The following is a 22,575-nucleotide window of genomic DNA, read 5'->3' on the forward strand; positions in this document are numbered from 1 at the left end:
ATGTCAGCCCCATGAGCATGCTGAGTCTGACAGCACAGTGGGTCGACAAGGATTTTGTACTGAGGAAAGTCGTATTGCATGCTCAAGAATGTGCTGGTTCTCATTTCTCTGCCATTTCAATGGCATTTGAGAACATGTTTAAAACTTGGAAACATGAACACACTCCTAGCTCCATTCGAACAACTGACTCGAGAAATAATCTCATCAACTGCGTCTGCAGCAGATGTGATACCCTCTGTCATGGCATTGAAACGCCTGCTCAACAAAAGTGCCGACAGACCGCGGGGTTAAAACTTGCAAAAGAACTCTACTAGAGGCTGAGAACAAGCGATTCGGTGGCATTCTCTCTGAGCCTCTTTACTGTGTTGCCACCATGCTCGATGCTAGGTACAAGGACCGCTACATCGATGCAGACAAAAAACAGGGTTTACGTGAAATGTTACAGACACAGCTGGACAAGATGGAAACCGTACCGACGAAGAGGACCCACGACAGAAGAGGCCACGGACAGACAGAGCTGAAACTTCACTGCTAGACATGTATAATGAAATCCTGTTTGAGAATGAAACGACTGAATAAATGAACAACTGTAACGGCCGTCGTTAGAGAAAGACCAAGGTGCAGCGGAGGATGTGTTCATCTTAGCAATTTAATTGAAAAAAGAGAACACTTTACAAAAATAAACAAAAGACGACAGCAAAACAGTCCTGTCAGGAAATACTCTAAACAGAAAACAATCACCCACAAAAACCCAAAGGAAAACCAGGCTACTTATCTGTGACTCCCAATCAGCAACAACAAACTACAGCTGTGCCTGATTGGGAGCCACACGGCCCAAAACAAAGAAATACAAAAACATAGAAAAATGAACATAGAACGCCCACCCAATGTAACACCCTGGCCTAACCAAAATAAAGAACAAAAACCCCTCTCTATGGCCAGGGCGTTACAGTACCCCCCCCCAAAGGTGCGGACTCCGGCCGCAAAACCTGACTCTGAAGGGGAGGATCCGGGTGGGCCTTCTTACGGCTCAGGTGCGGGACGAGGCCTCCGCTCCACCCTCGGCGTCGCCCACTTAGGTGGCGCCCCTGGCCGCGCCGGAGGACTGGAGGGCGACCCTGACTGCGCTCGCCTGGCGGGCGATTCTGGCTGCGCCCAGCTGGCGGGCGACCCTGGCTGCGCCCGGCTGGCGGGCGTCCCTGGCTGCGCCCGGCTGGCGGGCGTCCCTGGCCGCGCCCGGCTGGCGGGCGACCCTGGCGGCTCCGGGCTGGCGGGCGGCCCTGGCCGCTCCGGGTTGGCGGATGGCCCTGGCGGCTCCGGGCTGGCGGGCGGCTCTGGTGGCTCCGGGCGGCTCTGGCCCAGGATTCACCAGGCTTGGGAGACATGAAGGAGGCCTGGCCCTGGGCGCAGGCACAGGACTCACCAGGCTGGCGGGCGGCTCTGGCGGCTCCGGGCTGGCGGGCGGCTCTGGCCCAGGATTCACCAGGCTGGGGAGACATGAAGGAGGCCTGGCCCTGGGCACAGGACTCACCAGGCTGGGGAGACATGAAGGAGGCCTGGCCCTGGGCGCAGGCACAGGACTCACCAGGCTGGCGGGCGGCTCTGGCGGCTCCGGACAGGCGGGCGGCTCTGGCTGCTCCGGACAGGCGGGCGGCTCTGGCGGCTCCGGACAGGCGGGCGGCTCTGGTGGCTCCGGACTGGCGGGCGGCTCTGGCAGCTCCGGACTGGCGGGTGGCTCTGGCCCATGATTCACCAGGTTGGGGAGACATGAAGGAGGCCTGGCTCTGGGCGCAGGCACAGGACTCACCAGGCTGGGGAGGCCCACAGGAGGCCTGGTCCTGGGAGGAGGCACAGGATAGACCAGGCTGGAGAGACTCACTGGAGGCCTGGTCCTGGGAGGAGGCACAGGATAAACCGGGCTGTGGGGGAGCACTGGAGTTCTGGTACGTAGGCTCTTTACCACACTCCAGGCTAAATGCCCACTTTGGCCCGGCACGGGCGGAGCGCAGGCATTGGGCGAACTGAGCCCTCCCAGTGCCCTGGAGACACAGTGCGCAGAGCCGGCGCAGGATAACCTGGACCGAAACGGCGCACTGGAGACCAGACGCGCTGAGCTGGCACAATCCGTCCTGGCTCGATGCCTGCACTCGCATGGCACTTGCAGGGGGCTGGCCTATAGCGCACCAGGCTATGCACGTGCACTGGAGACACCGTGTGCTTCACAGCATAACACGGTGCCTTACCAGTACCACGCTGCTTCCGGTAAGCACGGGGAGTTGGATCAGGTCTACCGCCTGACTCCGCCAATCTCCCTGTGTGCCCCCCCCCCCATTTTTTGGGGGGGCTGCCTCTCGTGTCTGCTGCGCTCCCTCGCTTCATACCAGCGCCTCTCAGCTATCGCCGCCTCGATCTCCCACTGCGGGCGGCGATACTCCCCAGCTTGAGCCCATGGTCCTTTACCGTCCAGCAATTCCTCCCAATTCCACGACTCATGATAGCTCCTCTCCTGGTGCCTCTCCTTCCTCCGCTGCTTGGTCCGTTTCTTGGTGGGTGATTCTGTAACGGCCGTCGTTAGAGAAAGACCAAGGTGCAGCGGAGGATGTGTTCATCTTAGCAATTTAATTGAAAAAAGAGAACACTTTACAAAAATAAACAAAAGACGACAGCAAAACAGTCCTGTCAGGAAATACTCTAAACAGAAAACAATCACCCACAAAAACCCAAAGGAAAACCAGGCTACTTATGTGTGACTCCCACACACGGCCCAAAACAAAGAAATACAAAAACATAGAAAAATGAACATAGAACGCCCACCCAATGTAACACCCTGGCCAACCAAAATATAGAACAAAAACCCCTCTCTATGGCCAAGGCGTTACAACAACAAAACAGCACAGCAAGGAACTGAAAGAAATATATATGGATTATGTTTTACTGGTAATGGGAACATATGTAAATGCCAACAAAATAACTTTTTGGTCAGTGTGTGTCTGTTTCAACTATTTAACTGTACTAGAATGCTTAAAAGGCCGCAAAAAATGTAAATATCGGTATCGGGTTTTTTGGCAAGGAAAATATCGGATATCGGCAGCGGCCAAAAATGTCATATCGGTGCACCCCTAGTACATATAGCTAGGAATAAAGCAACATTTAGTTAACAATAGCGTATGTGATGAGTCAAAGTTAGTGCAAAAATGGTCAATGCAGATAGTCCGGGTAGCTATTTGGTTAAATATTTAACAAATTATGGCTTGGGGTCCTGTTGGTTCCAGATTTGGTGCATCGGACTTGCCATGTGGTAGCAGAGAGAACAGTCTGCTACAATTTGTAGGGTCTTCCTCTGACACCGCCTGGTATAGAGGTCCTGGATGGCAGGGAGCTCGGCCCCAGTGATGTACTGGGCCGTAAGCACTACCCTCTGTAGCACCTTGCGGTCAGATGCAAAGCAGTTGCCATACCAAGCGGTGATGCAGCTAGTCAAGATGCTCTCAATTAGCAAAAGTTGGACTTATCCTACAGCCTTCTTAGACTTAACAACCCTGAAGCAACTACCAACGGACAGAAAATAATCACTAAAAATTGAAATCCCCCCCAAATACACATTAGACAATGTTAAAACATTCACGTAAAGGAAAGCAAAAGGAATCGCTGGCTTTCCTATACAATTTTATATAACATTATGGGACAAAATAATGGCCCTATTTACCCAAATGACAACACACATCACACATTAGAGTGGCCAGCCTCAAAAATTGCAGGCCAAATAAATGCTTCACAGAGTTTAAGTAACAGACACATCTCAACATCAACTGTCTAGTGGAGACTGCGTAAAATCAGGCCTTCATGGTCGAATTGCTGCAAAGAAACCACTACTAAAGGACACAAACAAGAAGAAGAGACTTGCTTGGGCCAAGAAACACGAGCAATGTACATTAGACCGGTAAAAATCTGTCCTTTGGTCTGATGAGTCCAAATTTGAGATTTTTGGTTCCAACGGCTGTGTCTTTGTGAGATGCAGAGTAGGTGAACGGATGATCTCTGCATGTGTGGTTCCCATCGTGAAGCATGGAGGAGGAGGTGTGATGATGCGGGGGTGCTTTGCTGGTGACACTGTCAGTGATTTATTTAGAATTCAAGGAACACTTAACCAGCATGGTTACCACAGCATTCTCCAGCGATACGCCATCCCATCTGGTTTGCGCTTAGTGGGACTATCATTTGTTTTTCAACAGGACAATGACCCAACACACCTTCAGGCTGTGTAAGGGCTATTTGACCAAGAAGGAGAGTGATGGAGTGCAGCATCCGATGACCTGGCCTCCACAATCACCCAACCTCAAACCAATTGAGATGGTTTGGGATGAGTTGGACCGCAGAGTGAAGGAAAAGCAGACAACAAGTGCTCCTCATATGTGGGAACTCCTTCAAGACTGTTGGAAAAGCATTCCCAGTGAAGCTGGTTGAGAGAATGCCAAAGCTGTCATCAAGGCAAAGGGTGGCTACTTTGAAGAATCTAAAATATATTTAGATTTGTTTAAAACTTTTTGGGTTACTACATGATTCCATATGTGTAATTTCATAGTTTTGATGTCTTCACTACTATTCTACAATGTAGAAAATAGTAAAAAAATAAAGAAAAACCCTTGAATGAGCAGGTGTGTCCATATGTTTTACTGGTACTGTACATATCCCAACCAGAAACCATGGATTACAGGCAACATCTGCACCGAGATAAAAGCTAGAGCTGCCGCTTTCAAGAAGCGGGACACTAATCCGGAAGCTTACAAGAAATCCCGCTATGCCCTCTGACAAACCATAAACAGGCAAAGTGTCAATACAGGACTAAGAATGAGTCCTACTACACCGGCTCTGACGCTCGTCGGATGTGGCAGGGCTTGCAAACTATTACGGACTACAAAGGGAAACCCAGCCACGAGCTGCCCAGTGTCGCGAGCCTACCAGACGAGCTAAATGCCTTTTATAATCGCTTTGAGGCAAACAACACTGAAGTATGCATGAGAGCACCAGCTGTTCCGGACGACTGTGTGATCACGCTCTCCGTAGCCGATGTGAGCAAGACCTTTAAACAGGTCAACATTCACAAGGCCACGGGGCCAGACGGCTTACCAGGACGTGTACTCAGAGCATGTGCTGACCAACTGGCAAGTGTCTTCACTGACATTTTCAACATCTCCCTGACTGAGTCTGTAATACCTACATGTTTCAAGCAGACCACCATAGTCCCTGTGCCCAAGAAAGCGAATGTAACCTGCTTAAATGACTTCTGCCCCGTAGCACTCACGTCGTTAGCCATGAAGTGCTTAAAAAGGCTGGTCATTGCTAACAACACCATCATTCCAGAAACCCTAGACCCACTCCAATCGCATACCACCCCAACAGATCCGCAGATGACACAATCTCAATTGCAGTCCACACTGCCCTTTCCCACCTGGACAAAAGGAACACCTGTGTGAGAATGCTATTCATTGACTACAGCTCAGCGTTCAACACCATAGTGCCCTCAAAGCTCATCACTAAGCTAAGGACCCTAGAACTAAACACCTTTCTCTGCAACTGGATCCTGGACTTCCTGACGGGCCGCCCCCAGGTGGAAAGGGTAGGCAACAACACACCTGCCACGCTGATCGTCAACATGGGGGCCCCTCAGGGATGCGTTCTTATTCCCCTCCTGTACTCCCTGTTCACTCACGGCTGACTGGCCAAGCACGACAACAGTGATAGGCCTGATCACCGACAATGAAGAGACAGCCTATAGGGAGGAGGTGAGAGATCTGGCAGTGTTGTACAACCTCTCTCTCAATATGAGCTGATTGTGGACTACAGGAAAAGGAGGGCTGAACACACCCCCATTCACATCGATGGGGCTGTAGTGGAGCAGGTCGAGAGCTTCTACCATCCAGATAGCTGATGTTCTGAAAGAGCTGCAAAATCTGAACCCCTACAATCTGGACCCTCTCTTTCTAAAATTATCTGCCAAAATTGTGGCAACCCCTATTACTAGCCTGTTCAACCTCTCTTTCGTATCGTCTGAGATTCCCAAAGATTGGAAAGCTGCCGCGGTCATCCCCCTCTTCAAAGGGGGAGACACTCTAGACCTAAACTGCTACAGACCTATATCTATCCTACCCTGCCTTTCTAAGGTCTTCGAAAGCCAAGTTAACAAACAGATTACCGACCATTTCGAATCCCACCGTACCTTCTCCGCTATGCAATCTGGTTTCAGAGCTGGTCATGGGTGCACCTCAGCCATGCTCAAGGTCCTAAATGACATCATAACTGCCATCGATAAGATACATTATTGTGCAGCTGTATTCATCGACCTGGCCAAGGCTTTCGACTCTGTCAATCACCACATTCTTATTGGCAGACTCGACAGCCTTGGTTTCTCAAATGATTGCCTCGCCTGGTTCATCAACTACTTCTCTGATAGAGTTCAGTGTGTCAAATCGGAAGGCCTGTTGTCCGGATCTCTGGCAGTCTCTATGGGGGTGCCACAGGGTTCAATTCTCGGGCCGACTCTCTTCTCTGTATACATCAATGATGTCGCTCTTGCTGCTGGTGATTCTCTGATCCACCTCTACGCATATGACACCATTCTGTATACTTCTGGCCCCTCTTTGGACACTGTGTTAAAACCTGTTGGGGACTCTTTCGAGATAGGATCCCGGTAACGGGATTGCTTGACAAGATAGCATGGCGCGAAATTCAAAACAGCAAAAATCTAATAATTTCAATTTCTCAAACAATCAACTATTTTACACCATTTGAAAGATAAACATCTCCTTAATCCAACCACATTGTCCGACTTCAAAGAGGCTTTACGGCGAAAGCATAAAGTTAGATTATGTTAGGAGAGTACATAGACAAAAAATTACACACAGCCATTTTCAATGCAAAACCAGCTAAAATTATGCACTAACCTTTGACAATCTTCATCAGATGACACTCCTAGGACATTATGTTAGACAATACGTGCATTTTTTGTTCTATCAAGTTCATATTTATATCCAAAAACAGCATTTTACATTGGCGCGTGACGTTCAGTAAATGTATTTCCCCCAAAACTGACGGTGAATCAGCACAACAATTTACAAAAATACTCATTATAAACGTTGCTAAAATGTTAAACTATTATTCAAAGAATTATAGATTAACATCTCCTGAATGCAACCACATTGACAGATTTCAAAATAACTTTACTGGGAAAGCACACTTTGCAATAATCTGAGTACTGCGCTCAGAAAAATACACTAGGCAATACAGATACCCGCCATTTTGGAGTCATCTAAATGCATAAATAGCATTAGAAATATTCACTTACCTTTAATAATCTTCATCAGAAGGCACTTCCAGGAATCCCAGGTCCACAATAAATGTTGTTTTGTTCGATAAAGTTCATAATTTATGTCCAAATAACTCCATGTTGTTAGCGCGTTCAGTAAGCTACTCAAAATGTAGGACGCGCGAGGAAAATGTCACGACGAAAAGTAACAAAAAATATATATATTTACGTTCGTTCAAATATGTCAAACGTTGTATAGCATCAATCTTTAGGGCCATTTTAACGTGAAACTTCAGTAATATTCCAACCGGACGATTCCATTGTCTTGAAAAACGTTTTGGAACACAGCTACCTCCTCATGTGAATGCGCGCCAATGAACTGATGTCCTTCCCTGGGTCACCAACTTCCCAGCCTACTTGTTCGGTCTTTGTTCATCATAGACACCTCAAATAACTTTCTAAAGACTGTTGACATCTAGTGGAAGCCTTAGGAAGTGCAAAATGAACCCTAACTCACTGTGTGTTTGATTGGCAATGACTTGAAAAAACTACAGGCTCCAGATTTTCATTTCCTGGTTGTATTTTTCTCAGGTTTTTGCCTGCCATATGAGTTCTGTTATACTCACAGACACCATTCAAACAGTTTTAGAAACTTCAGAGTGTTTTCTATCCAAATCTACTAATGATATGCATATTCTAGTTTCTGGGCCAGAGTAGTAACCTGTTTACATTGGGTATGTTTTTCATCCGGCCGTGAAAATACTGCCCCCTAGCCCAGAAAGGTTAACTAACCTCCAGACGAGCTTCAATACCATACAACTCTCCTTCCGTTGCCTCCAACTGCTCTTAAACGCAAGTAAAACTAAATGCATGCTATTCAATCAATCACTGACCGCACCTGCTCGCCCGTCCAGCATCACTACTCTGGACGACTTAGAATACGTGGACAACTACAAATACCTAGGTGTCTGGTTTGACTGTAAACTCTCCTTCCAGACTCACATTAAGCATCTCCAATCCAAAATTAAATCTAGAATCGGCTTCCTATACCGTAACAATGCATCCTTCACTCATGCTGCCAAACATACCCTCGTAAAACTGACCATCCTACCGATCCTCGACTTCGGTGATGTCACTTATAAAATAGCCTCAAACACTTTACTCAACAAATTGGATGCAGTCTATCACAGTGCCATCCGTTTTGTCACCAAAGCCCCATACACTACCCACCACTTCCTACTTTGGTCGCCTTTCCTTCCAGTTCTCTGCTGCCAATGACTGGAACGAACTGCAACAATCTCTGAAGCTGGAGACTCATATCTCCCTCACTAGCTTTAAGCACCACCTGTCAGAGCAGCTCACAGATCACTGCACCTGTACATAGCCCATCTGTAAACAGCCCATCTATCTACCTACCTCATCCCCATACTGTATTTATTTATTTATCTTGCTCCTTTGCACCCCAGTATCTCTACTTGCACATTCATCTTCTGCACATCTACCATTCCAGTATTTAATTGCTATATTGTAATTACTTCGTCACCATGGCCTATTTATTGCCTTAACTCCCTTATCTTACCTCCTTTGCACTCACTGTATATAGACTTTTTGTTTTCTTTTGTTCTACTGTATTATGGACTGTATTTTTTGTTTATTCCATGTGTAACTCTGTGTTGTTGTATGTGTCGAATTGCTATGCTTTATCTGGGCCAGTTCGCAGTTGCAAATGAGAACTTGTTCTCAACTAGCCTACCTGGTTAAATAAAGGTGAATTAAAAAAATAAAAAATACTCCCAAGCCATAAGACTGGCCACCAGGACTATTTATATTGATCCCTCTTTTTGCTACTCGCTGTTTATTATCTATGCATAGTCACTTTACCCTTACCTACATGTACAAATTACCTAGACTAACCTGTACCCCCGCACATTGACTCGGTACCGGTACCCCCTGTAAATAGCCTTGTTATTGTTATTTTATTGTGTTACTTTTTTATTTTATTTTTTACTTTAGTTTATTTAGTAAATATTTTCTTAACTCTATTTATTGAACTGCATTGTTGGTTAAGGGCTCGTAAGTAAGCATTTCACGGTATTCGGTGCATGTGACAATCTGGATCAATCTATTAAAATCATTCATTCAACAAATTCAAATAATTCCTATTCTCTTCCACACACTGACATTCACAGCTGAGCAGACACAGCACAACAAAACTAAGCTGCTGTGACACCTATGTGTCTACTCTACTAAAAGATTACTGCTTTGGACCCAAAGGATTTGCAAGGGTCAGTGGTACTCTAGACCAGTAGGAGGCAGTGATGTCCCACAGTGCAATTGACATACACAGTCATTTGCAGTGTACACAATCACAGCCTCTAAAGGCCTATGCAACAGGCACAACTGCTGGCCACCCTCGCTATATTTGTATATAAAAATCGAAAAATTGCTTGAAAAGCACCTGGCCTATGGGTCATCTATCCACTTCATCCCCATCTCTCCATACACAGTGCAGATATACATATAAACACCTGCCCCCAGGTCCCCCATACACTTACAGACATACAAACAGACCTGCCCAGTTAGCTTCTATAAGTCAACTTATTGTAGTTCTCACACATGCACAAACACACACAACCGACACACACCCCAACCGCCCACTCACCCCATACCTACTGACCTAGCTTGCAGGTTCTCCAGCTCCAGGCTCCTCTCCCGCTCCAGCTTGGAGAGGGCATCTTTGTGGCGGCGGGTCTCCTGGTGGAGGTGGTCCTCAGCATGGAGCTCCTGCTCCTTGAGCTGCTCCTCTAGGGCATTGGCCCGGTGCACAAGCTGCAGGTTCTCCTGGCGGAGCCGTGTGTGCTGCTCCCCGCTGGCCTCCGAGTCCTTCTCCAGCTCTGCTGCGCGACGCTCCAGCAGGAGCATCTGGGAGAGGGACAGGGTGAGGGTTAGAACAGAGCAGTGCTGTTTGTTTAATAGGATCTCTTTTAGTCTACAACGGGGGGGGGGGCTAATCTTACGAGTCTTTACAAGGTGTTATGTGGTACAACAGTGTGTGGAACTGACATGTTTTTTGTAGCATTTAAGTGATGTTATTGAGAATTACATGATCTTTTCTTTGATTTTCAGTGCTGTATAATATGGTGCTATTGTGCTGTTTGATGCTGAACTCTTTCTTTACATTAATATTCAGTGCTGTATAATACTGTTGATAAACTCTGTATGATGCTGTATAATGTTATGATGCCGTGTTGTGATGTTGAACTCTGACCTTCTCAGTGATGTCGGTGTCGGCCAGATCCAGTATGTCCCGGGACAGTTCGCCCATGCTGTCCAGCGTCATGGAGCTGTTCCGGAGGTGTCTGAAACAACGGAGAGGAAATATGACAAATGGTTTTCATAAAGAATGCCCTGTTCTGTCCCTGAAAGCTTTTGCTATTCCACACCAGACTTAGCTACAATTTCAAGATAAGTCAAGATAGCTTGTTATGTTTATCCCAAAAATACAACATATTTTCACATTCAATTTAAAATAATATTCTACAGAATTAATTCAACTAATACATTTTGACCTACCGTGCTACTTTCTTGCTGGACAGCCTCTTGCTGGAGCTGAATGGAAACCAGACAGGAAACCAGTCAGGAAGAGAGAAAGTATAAGAGGAAAGAGACACTGTCCATCTCCTGGTGTCCCTCTTTCCTACTCCCCACCCCCTCACCCCTCGCGTCAAAAAGCAGAGGGATAAAGAGGTTGTTATACTGAGAGGATAGGGTCCTAAAGTATGGTACATGTTCATATGCACATCTGAGTACTCATACACACAACCAGGGTCGTGTTCATTAGGGCGCGCAACAGAAGATGTTTTAAAATGTGTTGCAACAGGAAACGAACATGCGTGTTTCTTATTGGACAAGTCTGAGGCAGGCCTAGTCCCTTCCTGTTTCAGTCCATTTTCTTATGTTATGTGCCTAATGAACACAACCCAGGCAAAAAAATGTATATTTTTTATCAGCACTCACTGAACAGGCACAAGATGATTAAGTCTATTTGTGAGGTTGCAATGGAATACTTGAAATGGAACATGAGAGCAATCACATAAGCCATACACCAATCATAATTTTATCTCGGCAGGCTTTATATTTGAGAGAAACGGTGGTGTAGTTGACCCTGCTCAGTCAATCGACTGCTCTTCCCTTTGCCAGCCTTTAGCTGACTCGACGGTTAACCCGTCAACTTCTAGTGAATCTTTGTTTTCATTTCAATAATTTACTATCTGTGATGTGCTTTATGCCTGCTTAAGATTGATGCCAAAAAAAATCCGCTGGAACTGATATGCTAGATCCATTTTTACTGCAGCTCTCTGACCGCGATTGCTGATTCATTAACCCATATTTCTAACCTGACGATTATATCTGGTACTATCCCCAAGGTTTGGAAGGAGGCCCATGTACTCCACCTTCACAAAGGTGGTGACCCTTGTGACTTAAATAATTATTGGCCTATTTCTAAACGTTCTTGCGTAGCTAAAATATTAGAATCCTTGATTCATTCTCAGCTAAGATCTTTCTTATCTTTGAAATATATTCTAAATGTACATAAGTTGGGTTTTAAACCAGATCATATCGCACTATCTCTGCTGCATCCCTAGTTATAAATGTGGTTAACTGTATGGATAAAAGGCAACATTGTGCTGCCCTCTTCATTGACATGAAGAGGGCAGCACTATACACACACGCACACATGGATTTTGTGTTGTAGATATGTGGTAGTGGAGTATGGGCTTGAGTGCACACATTTAGTGTGTTGTGAATTCTGTAATGAATGTATTGTAATGTTTTTAAAATTGTATAACTGCCTTAATTTTGTCGGACCCCCGGAAGAGTAGCTGCTGCCTTGGCATCAGCTACTGGGGATCCATAATAAATACAAATGTCAAAGGCTTTCGATATTGTTGATCACTCACTGCTAATTCAGAGGCTTTCCTCAAATTGGCCTAGACAAGGCTGCATGTAACTGGTTAAAAAATTACTTGACAGATAGATCCCCATTAGCTGCTGCTTTTGCAACAGCTAATGGGGATCCTAATAAAATACCAAAAATGTATATCTACTGATGGTGTTAAATCAGGTTTTCTGGATATTACGAAAGGTGTACCGCAGAGGTCGATTCATGGTCCTGTACTTTTTACTGTTTAGATTAACAATATCGAGTTGTCTGTAAAAAATTGAAACCTGCACTTGTATGCCGATTATACTGTTGTGTATGCTATTGCCCCCATGGTTGACCAGGCTCTATCTGAACTAAAGAGTGCCTTCATTGTATTAGAAAAAAAACTTTATTGACCTGAAATGTGTACTGAATGCTGATAAAACTAAGTATATACTGTTCTCTAGAGCGCATAAAAATAAGTCTGATGATTTATTAAGCATATGTATTTTGGATGGTGTCCATATTGATCGTGGCCATGCTTACAAATAACTGGGCATCTGGATCGATTTTAAAAAGCATATTGCGGAGTTAGTTAAGAAGCTGAGAATAAAAATAGCATTTTTCTATAGAAATAGGTCCTACCTCTCGCTAAATAGTAGAAAGCAGATCATTCAGTTGACGTTCGTATTGGTCCGAGACTATGGCGACATCATCTATATGAACGCATCATCTATATGAACTGCATCTAACGACACTTCAGCCGTTAGATGCAGTTTATCATAGCGCACTGCGCTGTATTACGGGCGAACATTTTTGTTCTCATCACTGCATTCACTGCAACCAGAAAGTTGGTTGGCCCTCTTTGATGTCACTTAGCTTGATACATTGCTATGTGTTCATTTATAAAGCCCTTTTACAAAAAGTCCCACTGTACCTTTTTTGCCTTTACCTCCCTTATCTCACCTCATTTGCTCACATTGTACATAGACTTATTTTTCTACTGTATTATTGACTGTATATTTGTTTTACTCCATGTGTAACTCTGTGTTGTTGTATGTTGTCGAACTGCTTTGCTTTATCTTGGCCAGGTCGCAATTGTAAATGAGAACTTGTTCTCAACTTGCCTACCTGGTTAAATAAAGGTGAAATAAAATAAAATAATTATAAATAAAAAAAACTAACATCATTACTAAACTTTAGATACACGAGTTACCACGTCTGGTCTCAGGGATGGCTAACTGTGGAAATTCCTTTGGTCTCTACTGAGTTAGGTAAATCAGCTTTAAGTTTTCTTGCACCTTATTTGTGGAACAATCTTTCTTACATTTGATGTTCTGGTGGCTCTAGGGCAATTCAGAAGGCTGATTGAGAACTTTATTACTGATGAAAGTGTGTTTTTAACGACTGTGTTTTTCTTTCAGCTTGCATTTTGTATTTATATTTTGATGTGTGTATTTTCTGTAATTTAGGGCTCATCTGTAAGAGACCTTGGTCTCAGTATGACTCCCTGATAAAACAAAGGTTCAAACCATTGCAATTGACATCACTCACCTGTGAAGTTAATTCAGATTAAGTATTCTTTTTTTTAATTCTTTTTTTTACATTTGTCACTGCACAGATGGAATTCTTTCCATGAGCTTGACAGGATGTGAGATACAGTATGTATATATGAAACGTATAAGGCATGCATTGATATGAGCAATGGGAACTCCGGGCAAACCTTCTGTTGGCCACATAGCACCAACAGCTAGAGCAAAGCAAGACAGTCCACCAAACTCAGTTTAAAAACAACTATGCCCTTTAACCTTATGAATCCTATTATAATAATACAGTACAGATACGATGAGCAAGCCTGAGTTTGAGTGAGAGGTTCTCCCGAAAACATGCTGAGTCAAGCCAAACACCAATGCTGTCAACACACCACAACTCACACACAAACGTGCACTGAAGAGTGAAGATGAGTGGAGCAAGTGAGATGTGTGTGACGAACCTATTCAAAAACACACAAACACCGTCATAATCTGTGCATGTGTCTATTTGACATTAAACACAGCACGCGTGTGTGCATCTTACCAATTGAACATTGACAGCACACGCACAGACAACTAAAGTAATGTGTGTTTCCTTGTCAACACGGCAATATACACACACACACACACACACGGGTAACCTTAGTGGTGATGGGAAGTGTTACCTATTCATCTCTAGGAAATTGAGGCGAGTGGAGAGGTCCTCCAGGCGAGAGATTTGTTTGTGACATTGGTTACAGAAAAAGTCCAGCGCCTCCTCCCTAAGGAAGCTCTGAAAGCTTGCAGGGAGAGTAGTTGGGGCGCTGGGGAGAGGAAGAGAGGGGGGGAAGGAGAGGGAGTGAGTGACGGAAAAGTGGGGTGCACAGTGAAGAAGCTTTGGGGATCAAGAGCACAGGATTATCAGAGTTTGTGAAAAGTGAGACAAATTGGGCTGTGGGGTTTACTGAAAGGTTGGATTCCATCTTAAAGTGTTGTTGCATCCAAGGTTTTGTCCTGTCATTGGGCTCACTTTAATACACTGAGTTTACAAAATATTAAGAACACGTGCTCTTTCAATTACATAGATTGACCAGGTGAATACAGGTGAAAGTTATGATCCCTTATTGATGTCACTTGTTAAATCCACTTCAAATCAGTGTAGATGAAGGGGAGAAGACCGGTTAAAAGAAGGATTTTTAAGCCTCGAGACAATTGAGACATGGATTGTGTATGTGTGCCATTCAGAGGGTGAGTGGGCAAGACAAAAGATTTAAGTGCCTTTGAACCGGGTATGGTAGTAGGTGCCAGGCGCTACGGTTTGTGTAAAAAACTGCAACGCTGCAGGGTTTTTCACACTCAACAATTTCCTGTGTGTATCAAGAATGGTCCACCACCCAAAGAACATCCAGCCAACTTGACACAACTGTGGGAAGAATTGGTGTCAACATGGGAATGCGTTCAACACCTAATAGAGTCCATTCCCTTATGAATTGAGGCTGTTCTGAGTGCAAAAGGCGGGCGTGCAACTCAATATTAGGAAGGTATAGTGAAGGACACTAATGTGAAGGAACAGCTGCAGTAGGTTATGTATGTGTGTGTTGCAGTAGTAGTGACGCAACAGTGTGTGTTTGTAGACAGAGTGGCAGTGAAGCAGCAGTGTACCGTCTCTAGGTGTGTGTGTTTGTCTTGTAAGACGAGGAGAGTGGTTAACATCTTGTGTGTACAGAGGTGTCGTTTACACACATCTGTGTGAAAGGGGTCAGATCAATTTTACACTTCAGCTTTGACCAGTAGTACGTCTCTTGGCATCACCGCACACAGCACTGCACTAACCACAATGCTCCTGCAACACACTGTAAATCACAATGGACTGATTCAAACTGGCTTAGTTCCCATTAATTCTAGTTGGAAGGAAGGTATGGTTGTGACGTTGAATTACCAAGGGGGACAAAGGTTTAGTATTACTGGTAACTCAGAAGGAATCAATAAAGCCAAGCCATTTAGGCCAGCTTATTTCCATATTGTGACCGAGAGAGAAAATCTAGGTAGTTAGCTGGCTAAGAGCTTGGGAAAATATCACGCAAACGGGAATTACGCATTATCCGGCTTAGCATCTCTGATGAAAACAAAGCGTGAGAGAAGGAGGGGGTGGAGTGACCGCAGAAAAACGAGAGGAAGTGCTCAGGAGTGTTCAGGCAGAGCAGTACCGTGTCAGAGGAAGGACAGAGGGGAGTGAGTGTTCAGATGTGGTAAGGTGAAACAGACACTTATCCATATTGCCCGGCTCAACCCCCAGCTTTGTTAGGCAGCATATGGAAAGCCCGTAACTTTCAATTTTGGCTGAATTCCATTCCAGAAACATGGCTCTGTTTGCCCTCGATAAGTTGCCCTTGCAAACTCAAGGGGACTGGATGTGTGAAAGTACATGGTGTGAAGTAGCTCTGCCTGTCCTTCAAACCAATATTTTTATAAATGAGTTTGCACCATATTGCTTTCACCTGCCTAGTCCTTTCAGATACCTCAGAGCGAGCAATGAAGGGCAGAGAGAAGGGAGCGAGTTTTTTGGAATGGAATTCAGCCAGTGTCCTCAGTTTCACTGAGTAAGCAGCAACAGAGAGAGAGAGTGTGAGTAAGTGAACTTTACCCATGTTCCTTTTTATCTCACCCTTTAGGAACAGGAGGCAGTAGGGGTGGAATGGGAAGGATGTCTCCAGAGAGTCCTTGTCATGTTTGACCTACAGTCTTTCCAAACATATAGCCAGTCAGTCTGGTTATAACAGCACCGGGGGAGGTTGTGACTGTTAAATCTACCCTGCTACTCTATCCAGCAGGACATCAATTTCCCTGTTCTCAGACAGGAGCCAATGACGAAGACTACTAACAACTGTGTTTGACTTTAGAGGTGATATCCTAGGATTAAATAATATTATCTTTGGTAACAATATGGCAGATACTATGGGTGACCTTCATCCGACATGTCCGTTTTCAACTGATTAGTGCTACTAAGCCTAGCCTACACATTCCTATACGTCACAGTCGTACTTTGAGTGCTTAGTTAGTGTGGGCTATTGACTGGGTCCGTTCTTTAAGGGTGGTCCGTACCTGGGAGAGAGTAGCAGGGAGGAGAAGTTGTTCTGGTCCAGGGTCTGGAGGTGGGACGAGTCACCCTCTCCGTCTGTCCCCTCCTCAGTGGTGTCCAGCAGCAGCTCCGAGGTGTTGCTCTCCCCAAAGTCCTCAAAGTGCTCCTCCTCCCTGCCGATCACTGTCACCAGGGAGAGGCTGTGCAGCTCTGAGCTCAAGGAGAACCTGAGGGAGAGACGGAAAAGGGGGGATAAGAATGAGTGTGTATAAAAGAGAGAAAGAGAAAAATAAGAGAAGAATAGCCCTTCAGGTACACACAGCTAACCTATTAAAAAAAAGTATTTTCCTGCACTTAGCCAATTTTGGAGGTACTGGATTCTGTGTGAATGTTGTCAGGGGTGGAAATGCAGGTAAATGCTGGTAAACCTTGTTTGATCATTTACAGGCTTCGTGGATTGTGGTTCTATGCATCTACAATGCATTCAGAAAGTATTCAGACCCCTTGACTTTTTCCACATTCTGTTACGTTGCAGCCTTATTCAAAAATGTATTAAAATCCTTTTTTCGTCAACCATCAACACACAATACCCCATAATCACAAAGCGAAAACAGGTTTTTAGAAATGTTTGCAAATCTATACAAAAAAAAAACAGAAATACCTTATTTAAATAAGTATTCAGACCCATTGCTATGAGACTCGAAATTGAGCTCAGGTGCATCTGGTTTCCATGGACCATCCTTGAGATGTTTCTACAACTTGACCGGAGTCCACCTGTGGGAAATTCAATTGATTGGACATGATCTGGAAAGGCACACATCTGTCTATATACAGTCACACAGTTGACAGTGCATATCAGCGCACAAACTAAGCCATGAGGTCGAAAGAATTGTCCGTAGAGCTCCGAGACAGGATTTTGTTGAGGCACAGATCTGGGGAAGGGTTTCCAAAAAATTACACAGCATTGAAGGTCCCCAAGAACACAGTGGACTCCATCATTCTTAAATGGAAGAAGTTTGGAACCACCAAGACTTTTCCTAGAGCTGGCCGCCCGGCCAAACTGAGCAATTGGGGGAGAAGGGCCTTGGTCAGGGAAGTGACCAAGAACCCAATGGTCACTCTGACAGAGCTTCAGAGTTCCTCTGTGGATATGGAGAACGTTCCAGAAGGACAACCATCTCTGCAGCACTCTACCAATCAGGCTTTTATGGCCAGACAGAAGCCACTCCTCAGTAAAAGGCACATGACAGCCCGCTTAGAGTTTGCCAAAAGGCACTTAAAGGATGCAGACCATGAGAAACAAGATTCTCTGGTTTGATGAAACCAAGATTGAACTCTTTGGCCTGAATGCCAAGAGTTACGTCTGGAGGAAACCTGGCACCATCCCTACGGTGAAGCATGGTGGTGGCAGCATCATGCTGTGGGGATGTTTTTCAACAGCAGGGACTGGGAGACTAGTGAGGATAGAGGCAAAGATGAACAGAGCAAAGTACAGCGAGATCCTTGATGAAAACCTGCTCCAGAGCACTCAGGACCTCAGGCAGGGATGAAGGTTCACCTTCCAACAGGACAACAACCCTAAGCACACAGCCAAGACAACGCAGGAGTGGCTTCGGGACAAGTTTCTGAATGTCCTTGAGTGGCCCAGCCAGAGCCCGCACTTGAACCTGATCGAACATCTCTGGAGAGACCTGAAAATAGCTGTGCAGCAACGTTCCCCATCCAACCTGACAGAGCTTGAGAGAATCTGCAGAGGATAATGGGATAAACTCCCCAAATACAGCTGTGCCAAGCTTGTAGTGTCATACCCAATAAGACTCAAGGCTGTAATCGCAGCCAAAGGTGCTTCAACAAAGTACTGAGTAAAGGGTCTGAATACTTGTGTAAATGTAATATTTAAGTTTTTTATTTTTAATAGATTTGCAAAAAAAATCTAAAAACCTATTTTTGCTTTTCATTATGGGGTATTGTGTGCAGATTGATGAGGGAAAAAAACGATTTTATCCATTTTAGAATAAGGCTGTAAGGTAACAACATGTGGAAAAAGACAAGGGGTCTGAATACTTTCCGAATGCACTGTACATATATGTGTGATTGTGAACAGCCCGTTCCACAAATCTCATGCACAATTATGAGGCTTTAGCTAAAGTAAGGTTGGAGTTAAGTTAGAGTCTCTCTTCACTTGACTCGCATCTATTACTATTTATCACTGCTTCTATAAAAACTAGAGGTCGACCGATTAATCGGCATGGCCGATATCAAGTTTGCATAACAATCGGTAATAGGCATTTTTGGATGCCGATTATGGCCGATTACATTGCAATCCACGAGGAGACTGCGTGGCAGGCTGACCACCTGTTACGCAAGTGCAGCAAGGAGCCAAGGTAAGTTGCTAGCTAGCATTAAAGTTATCTTATAAAAAACAATCAATCTTCACAAAATCATTTGTTAACCACACATGGTTGATGATATTACTAGTTTAACTAGCGTGTCCTGCGTTGCATATAATCAATGCGGTGCCTGTTAATTTATCATCTAATCACGCCAAACGGGTGAAGATTTAACAAAAACGCATTTGCGAAAAAAGCACAATCGTTGCACCAATGCACCTAACCATAAACATCAATGCCTTTCTTAAAATCAATACACAAGTATATTTTTGTAAACCTGCATATTTAGTTAAAATAAATTCATGTTAGCAGGCAATATTAACTCGGTAAATTGTGTCACTTCTCTTGCGTTCAGTGTAAGCAGAGTCAGGGTATATGCAGCAGTGTGGGCCGCCTGGCTCGTTGCGAACTGTGTGAAGACCATTTCTTCCTAACAAAGACCGTAATTAATTTGCCAGAATTTTACATAATTATGACATAACATTGAAGGATGTGCAATGTAACAGCAATATTTAGACTTAGGGATGCCACCCGTTCGATAAAATACGGAACGGTTCCCTATTTCACTGAAAGAATAAACGTTTTTTTTTCTCTAAATGATAGTTTCTGGATTTGATCATATTAATGACCTAAGGCTTGTATTTCTGTGTGTTTATTATATTATAATTAAGTCTATGATTTGATATTTGATAGAGCAGTCTGACTGAGCGGTGGTAGGCAGCAGCAGGCTCATAAGCATTCATTCAAACTGCACTTTCCTGTGTTTGCCAGCAGCTCTTCGCCATGCTTCAAGCACAGCACTTTTGATGACTTCAAGTCTATCAACTCCCGAGATTAGGCTGGCATTACTATAGTGCCTATAAGAACACCCAATAGTCAAAGGTATATGAAATACAAATGGTATAGAGAGAAATAGTCCTATAATTCCTATAATAACTACAACCTAAAACTTCTTAACTGGGAATATTGAAGACTCATGTTAAAAGGAACAACCAGCTTACATATGTTCTCACGTTCTGAGCAAGGAACTTAAACGTTAGCTTTTTTACATGGCACATATTGCACTTTTAGCTTTCTTCTCCAACACTGTTTTTGCATTATTTAAAACAAATTGAACATGTTTCATTATTTATTTGAGATGAAATTGATTTTATTTATATATTCAGTTAAAATAATAGTGTTAATTCAGTATTGTTGTAATTGTCAAAATTATATATATATATATATATATATACATACAGTGGGGGAAAGAAGTATTTGATCCCCTGCTGATTTTGTATGTTTGCCCACTTACAAAGAAAGGATCAGTCTATAATTTTAATGGTAGGTTTATTTGAACAATGAGAGACAGAATAACAACAAAAAAATCCAGAAAAACGCATGTCAAAAATGTTATAAAATTATTTGCATTTTAATGAGGGAAATAAGTATTTGACCCCTCTGCAAAACAAGACTTAGTACTTGGTGGCAAAACCCTTGTTGGCAATCACAGAGGTCAGACGTTTCTTGTAGTTGGCACCAGGTTTGCACACATCTCAGGAGGGATTTTGTCCCACTCCTCTTTGCAGATCTTCTCCAAGTCATTAACGTTTCGAGGCTGACGTTTGGCAACTCGAACATCAGCTCCCTCCACAGATTTTCTATGGGATTAAGGTCTGAAGACTGGCTAGGCCACTCCAGGACCTTAATGTGATTCTTCTTGAGCCACTCCTTTGTTGCCTTGGCCGTGTGTTTTGGGCCATTGTCATGCTGGAATACCCATCCACGACCCATTTTCAATGCCCTGGCTGAGGGAAGGAGGTTCTCACCCAAGATTTGACGGTACATGGCCCCGTCCATCGTCCCTTTGATGCGGTGAAGTTGTCCTGTCCCCTTAGCAGAAAAACACCCCCAAAGCATAATGTTTCCACCTCCATGCTTGATGGTGGAGATGGTGTTCTTGGGGTCATAGGCAGCATTCCTCCTCCTCCAAACACGCCGAGTTGAGTTGATGCTAAAGAGCTCTATTTTGGTCTCATCTGACCACAACACTTTCACCAGTTGTCCTCTGAATCATTCAGATGTTCATTGGCAACTTCAGACGGGCATGTATACGTATTCTTGAGCAGGGGGACCTTGCGGGCGCTGCAGGATTTCAGTCCTTCACGGCGTACTGTGTTACCAATTGTTTTCTTGGTGACTATGGTCCCAGCTGCCTTGAGATCATTGACAAGATCCTCCCGTGTAGTTCTGGGCTGATTCCTCACCGTTCTCATGATCATTGCAACCCCACGAGGTGAGATCTTGCATGGAGCCCCAGGCCGAGGGATATTGACAGTTCTTTTGTGTTTCTTCCATTTGCGAATAATCGCACCAAATGTTGTCACCTTCTCACCAGGCTGCTTGGCGATGGTCTTGTAGCCCATTCCAGCCTTGTGTAGGTCTACAATCTTGTCCCTGACATCCTTGGAGAGCTCTTTGACCAGCACTACGACTAGGAATACAACTTTCCCAAAGCGGATCCCTTGTCTGCACCTCCCAGAGCATTCGAACTGTTTCCAGAGGCCAACCCAAAACAACGCCTACGGAGGAGAGGGTGCCGGAGCGGTCTTCTTGTCAGGCTTCGGATGCGCGCACACCCCCCACCGCTTCCGAGTATATTACTCGCTAATGTCCAGTCCCTAGTTAACAAAGTCAACGAAATTAGGGCAAGAGTTACTTTCCAAAGAGATATCCGGGATTGTAACATACTCTGTTTCACGGAAACAAGGCTAGCTTGGGACATGCTATCGGAGTCAGTACAGACAACAGGATTTTCTGTGCATCGCGCGACAGGAATAAACATCTCTCCGGTAAGAAGGGCGGGGGTGTATGTTTCATGATTAACGACTCATGGTGTAATTGTAACAACATACAGGAACTCAAGTCCTTTTGTTCACCTGACCTAAAATTCCTCACAATCAAATGCCAACCGCTTCCATCCAGAAGGCGAGGTCAGTATTGGTGCATCAAAGCTGGGACCGAGAGACTGAAAAACAGCTTCTCTCTCAAGGCCATCAGACTGTTAAATAGCCATCACTAGCACAAGCAAGTAGCAACTCAACCCAACATTCGGACCCACTTACCCACTACTCAGCCCAACACTTAGGTCCCTGGTAAGACCGCATCTTTAAACGCTGTCTGCTGCCCCCGCGTCTCAACCTCGGAGCAACTGGAGACAGACAACCTCCAGCCAACCAGAGCGGAATCCTGAACACTCATTGGCTACACCAACCCGAGTAGTACTGCCCAGTTCTCCAGTTAAGTGACGATCCCAAAGACCTTGTCCACTCGAGATCAGTCTACTGTTCCCAGAAAATTGTAATGTAAATTGCACTCTTCTTTCCTTG

General features: G+C 44.7%; 1 protein-coding gene across 2 annotated transcripts in view; it reads right to left on the reverse strand.

Moving 5' to 3' along the window:
• The window catches only part of LOC115200915 (rab11 family-interacting protein 3-like), a 108,109-nt gene that overhangs the window by 14,427 nt on the left and 71,107 nt on the right, over positions 1-22,575 (reverse strand). Inside the window, exons 5-9 of one of the 2 annotated variants that reach the window (XM_029764030.1) lie at positions 16,841-17,044; positions 14,425-14,562; positions 10,877-10,912; positions 10,572-10,662; positions 9,981-10,225 (exon numbers count right to left, since the gene is read on the reverse strand). In XM_029764030.1, the coding sequence (XP_029619890.1) occupies positions 9,981-10,225; positions 10,572-10,662; positions 10,877-10,912; positions 14,425-14,562; positions 16,841-17,044 (714 nt within the window). The remainder of the gene's footprint in view (positions 1-9,980; positions 10,226-10,571; positions 10,663-10,876; positions 10,913-14,424; positions 14,563-16,840; positions 17,045-22,575) is intronic. The other variant, XM_029764031.1, reaches the window with a different exon arrangement.

The sequence above is a fragment of the Salmo trutta genome, chromosome 10, assembly GCF_901001165.1.
Source record: "Salmo trutta chromosome 10, fSalTru1.1, whole genome shotgun sequence".
Taxonomy (NCBI): Eukaryota; Metazoa; Chordata; class Actinopteri; order Salmoniformes; family Salmonidae; genus Salmo; species Salmo trutta.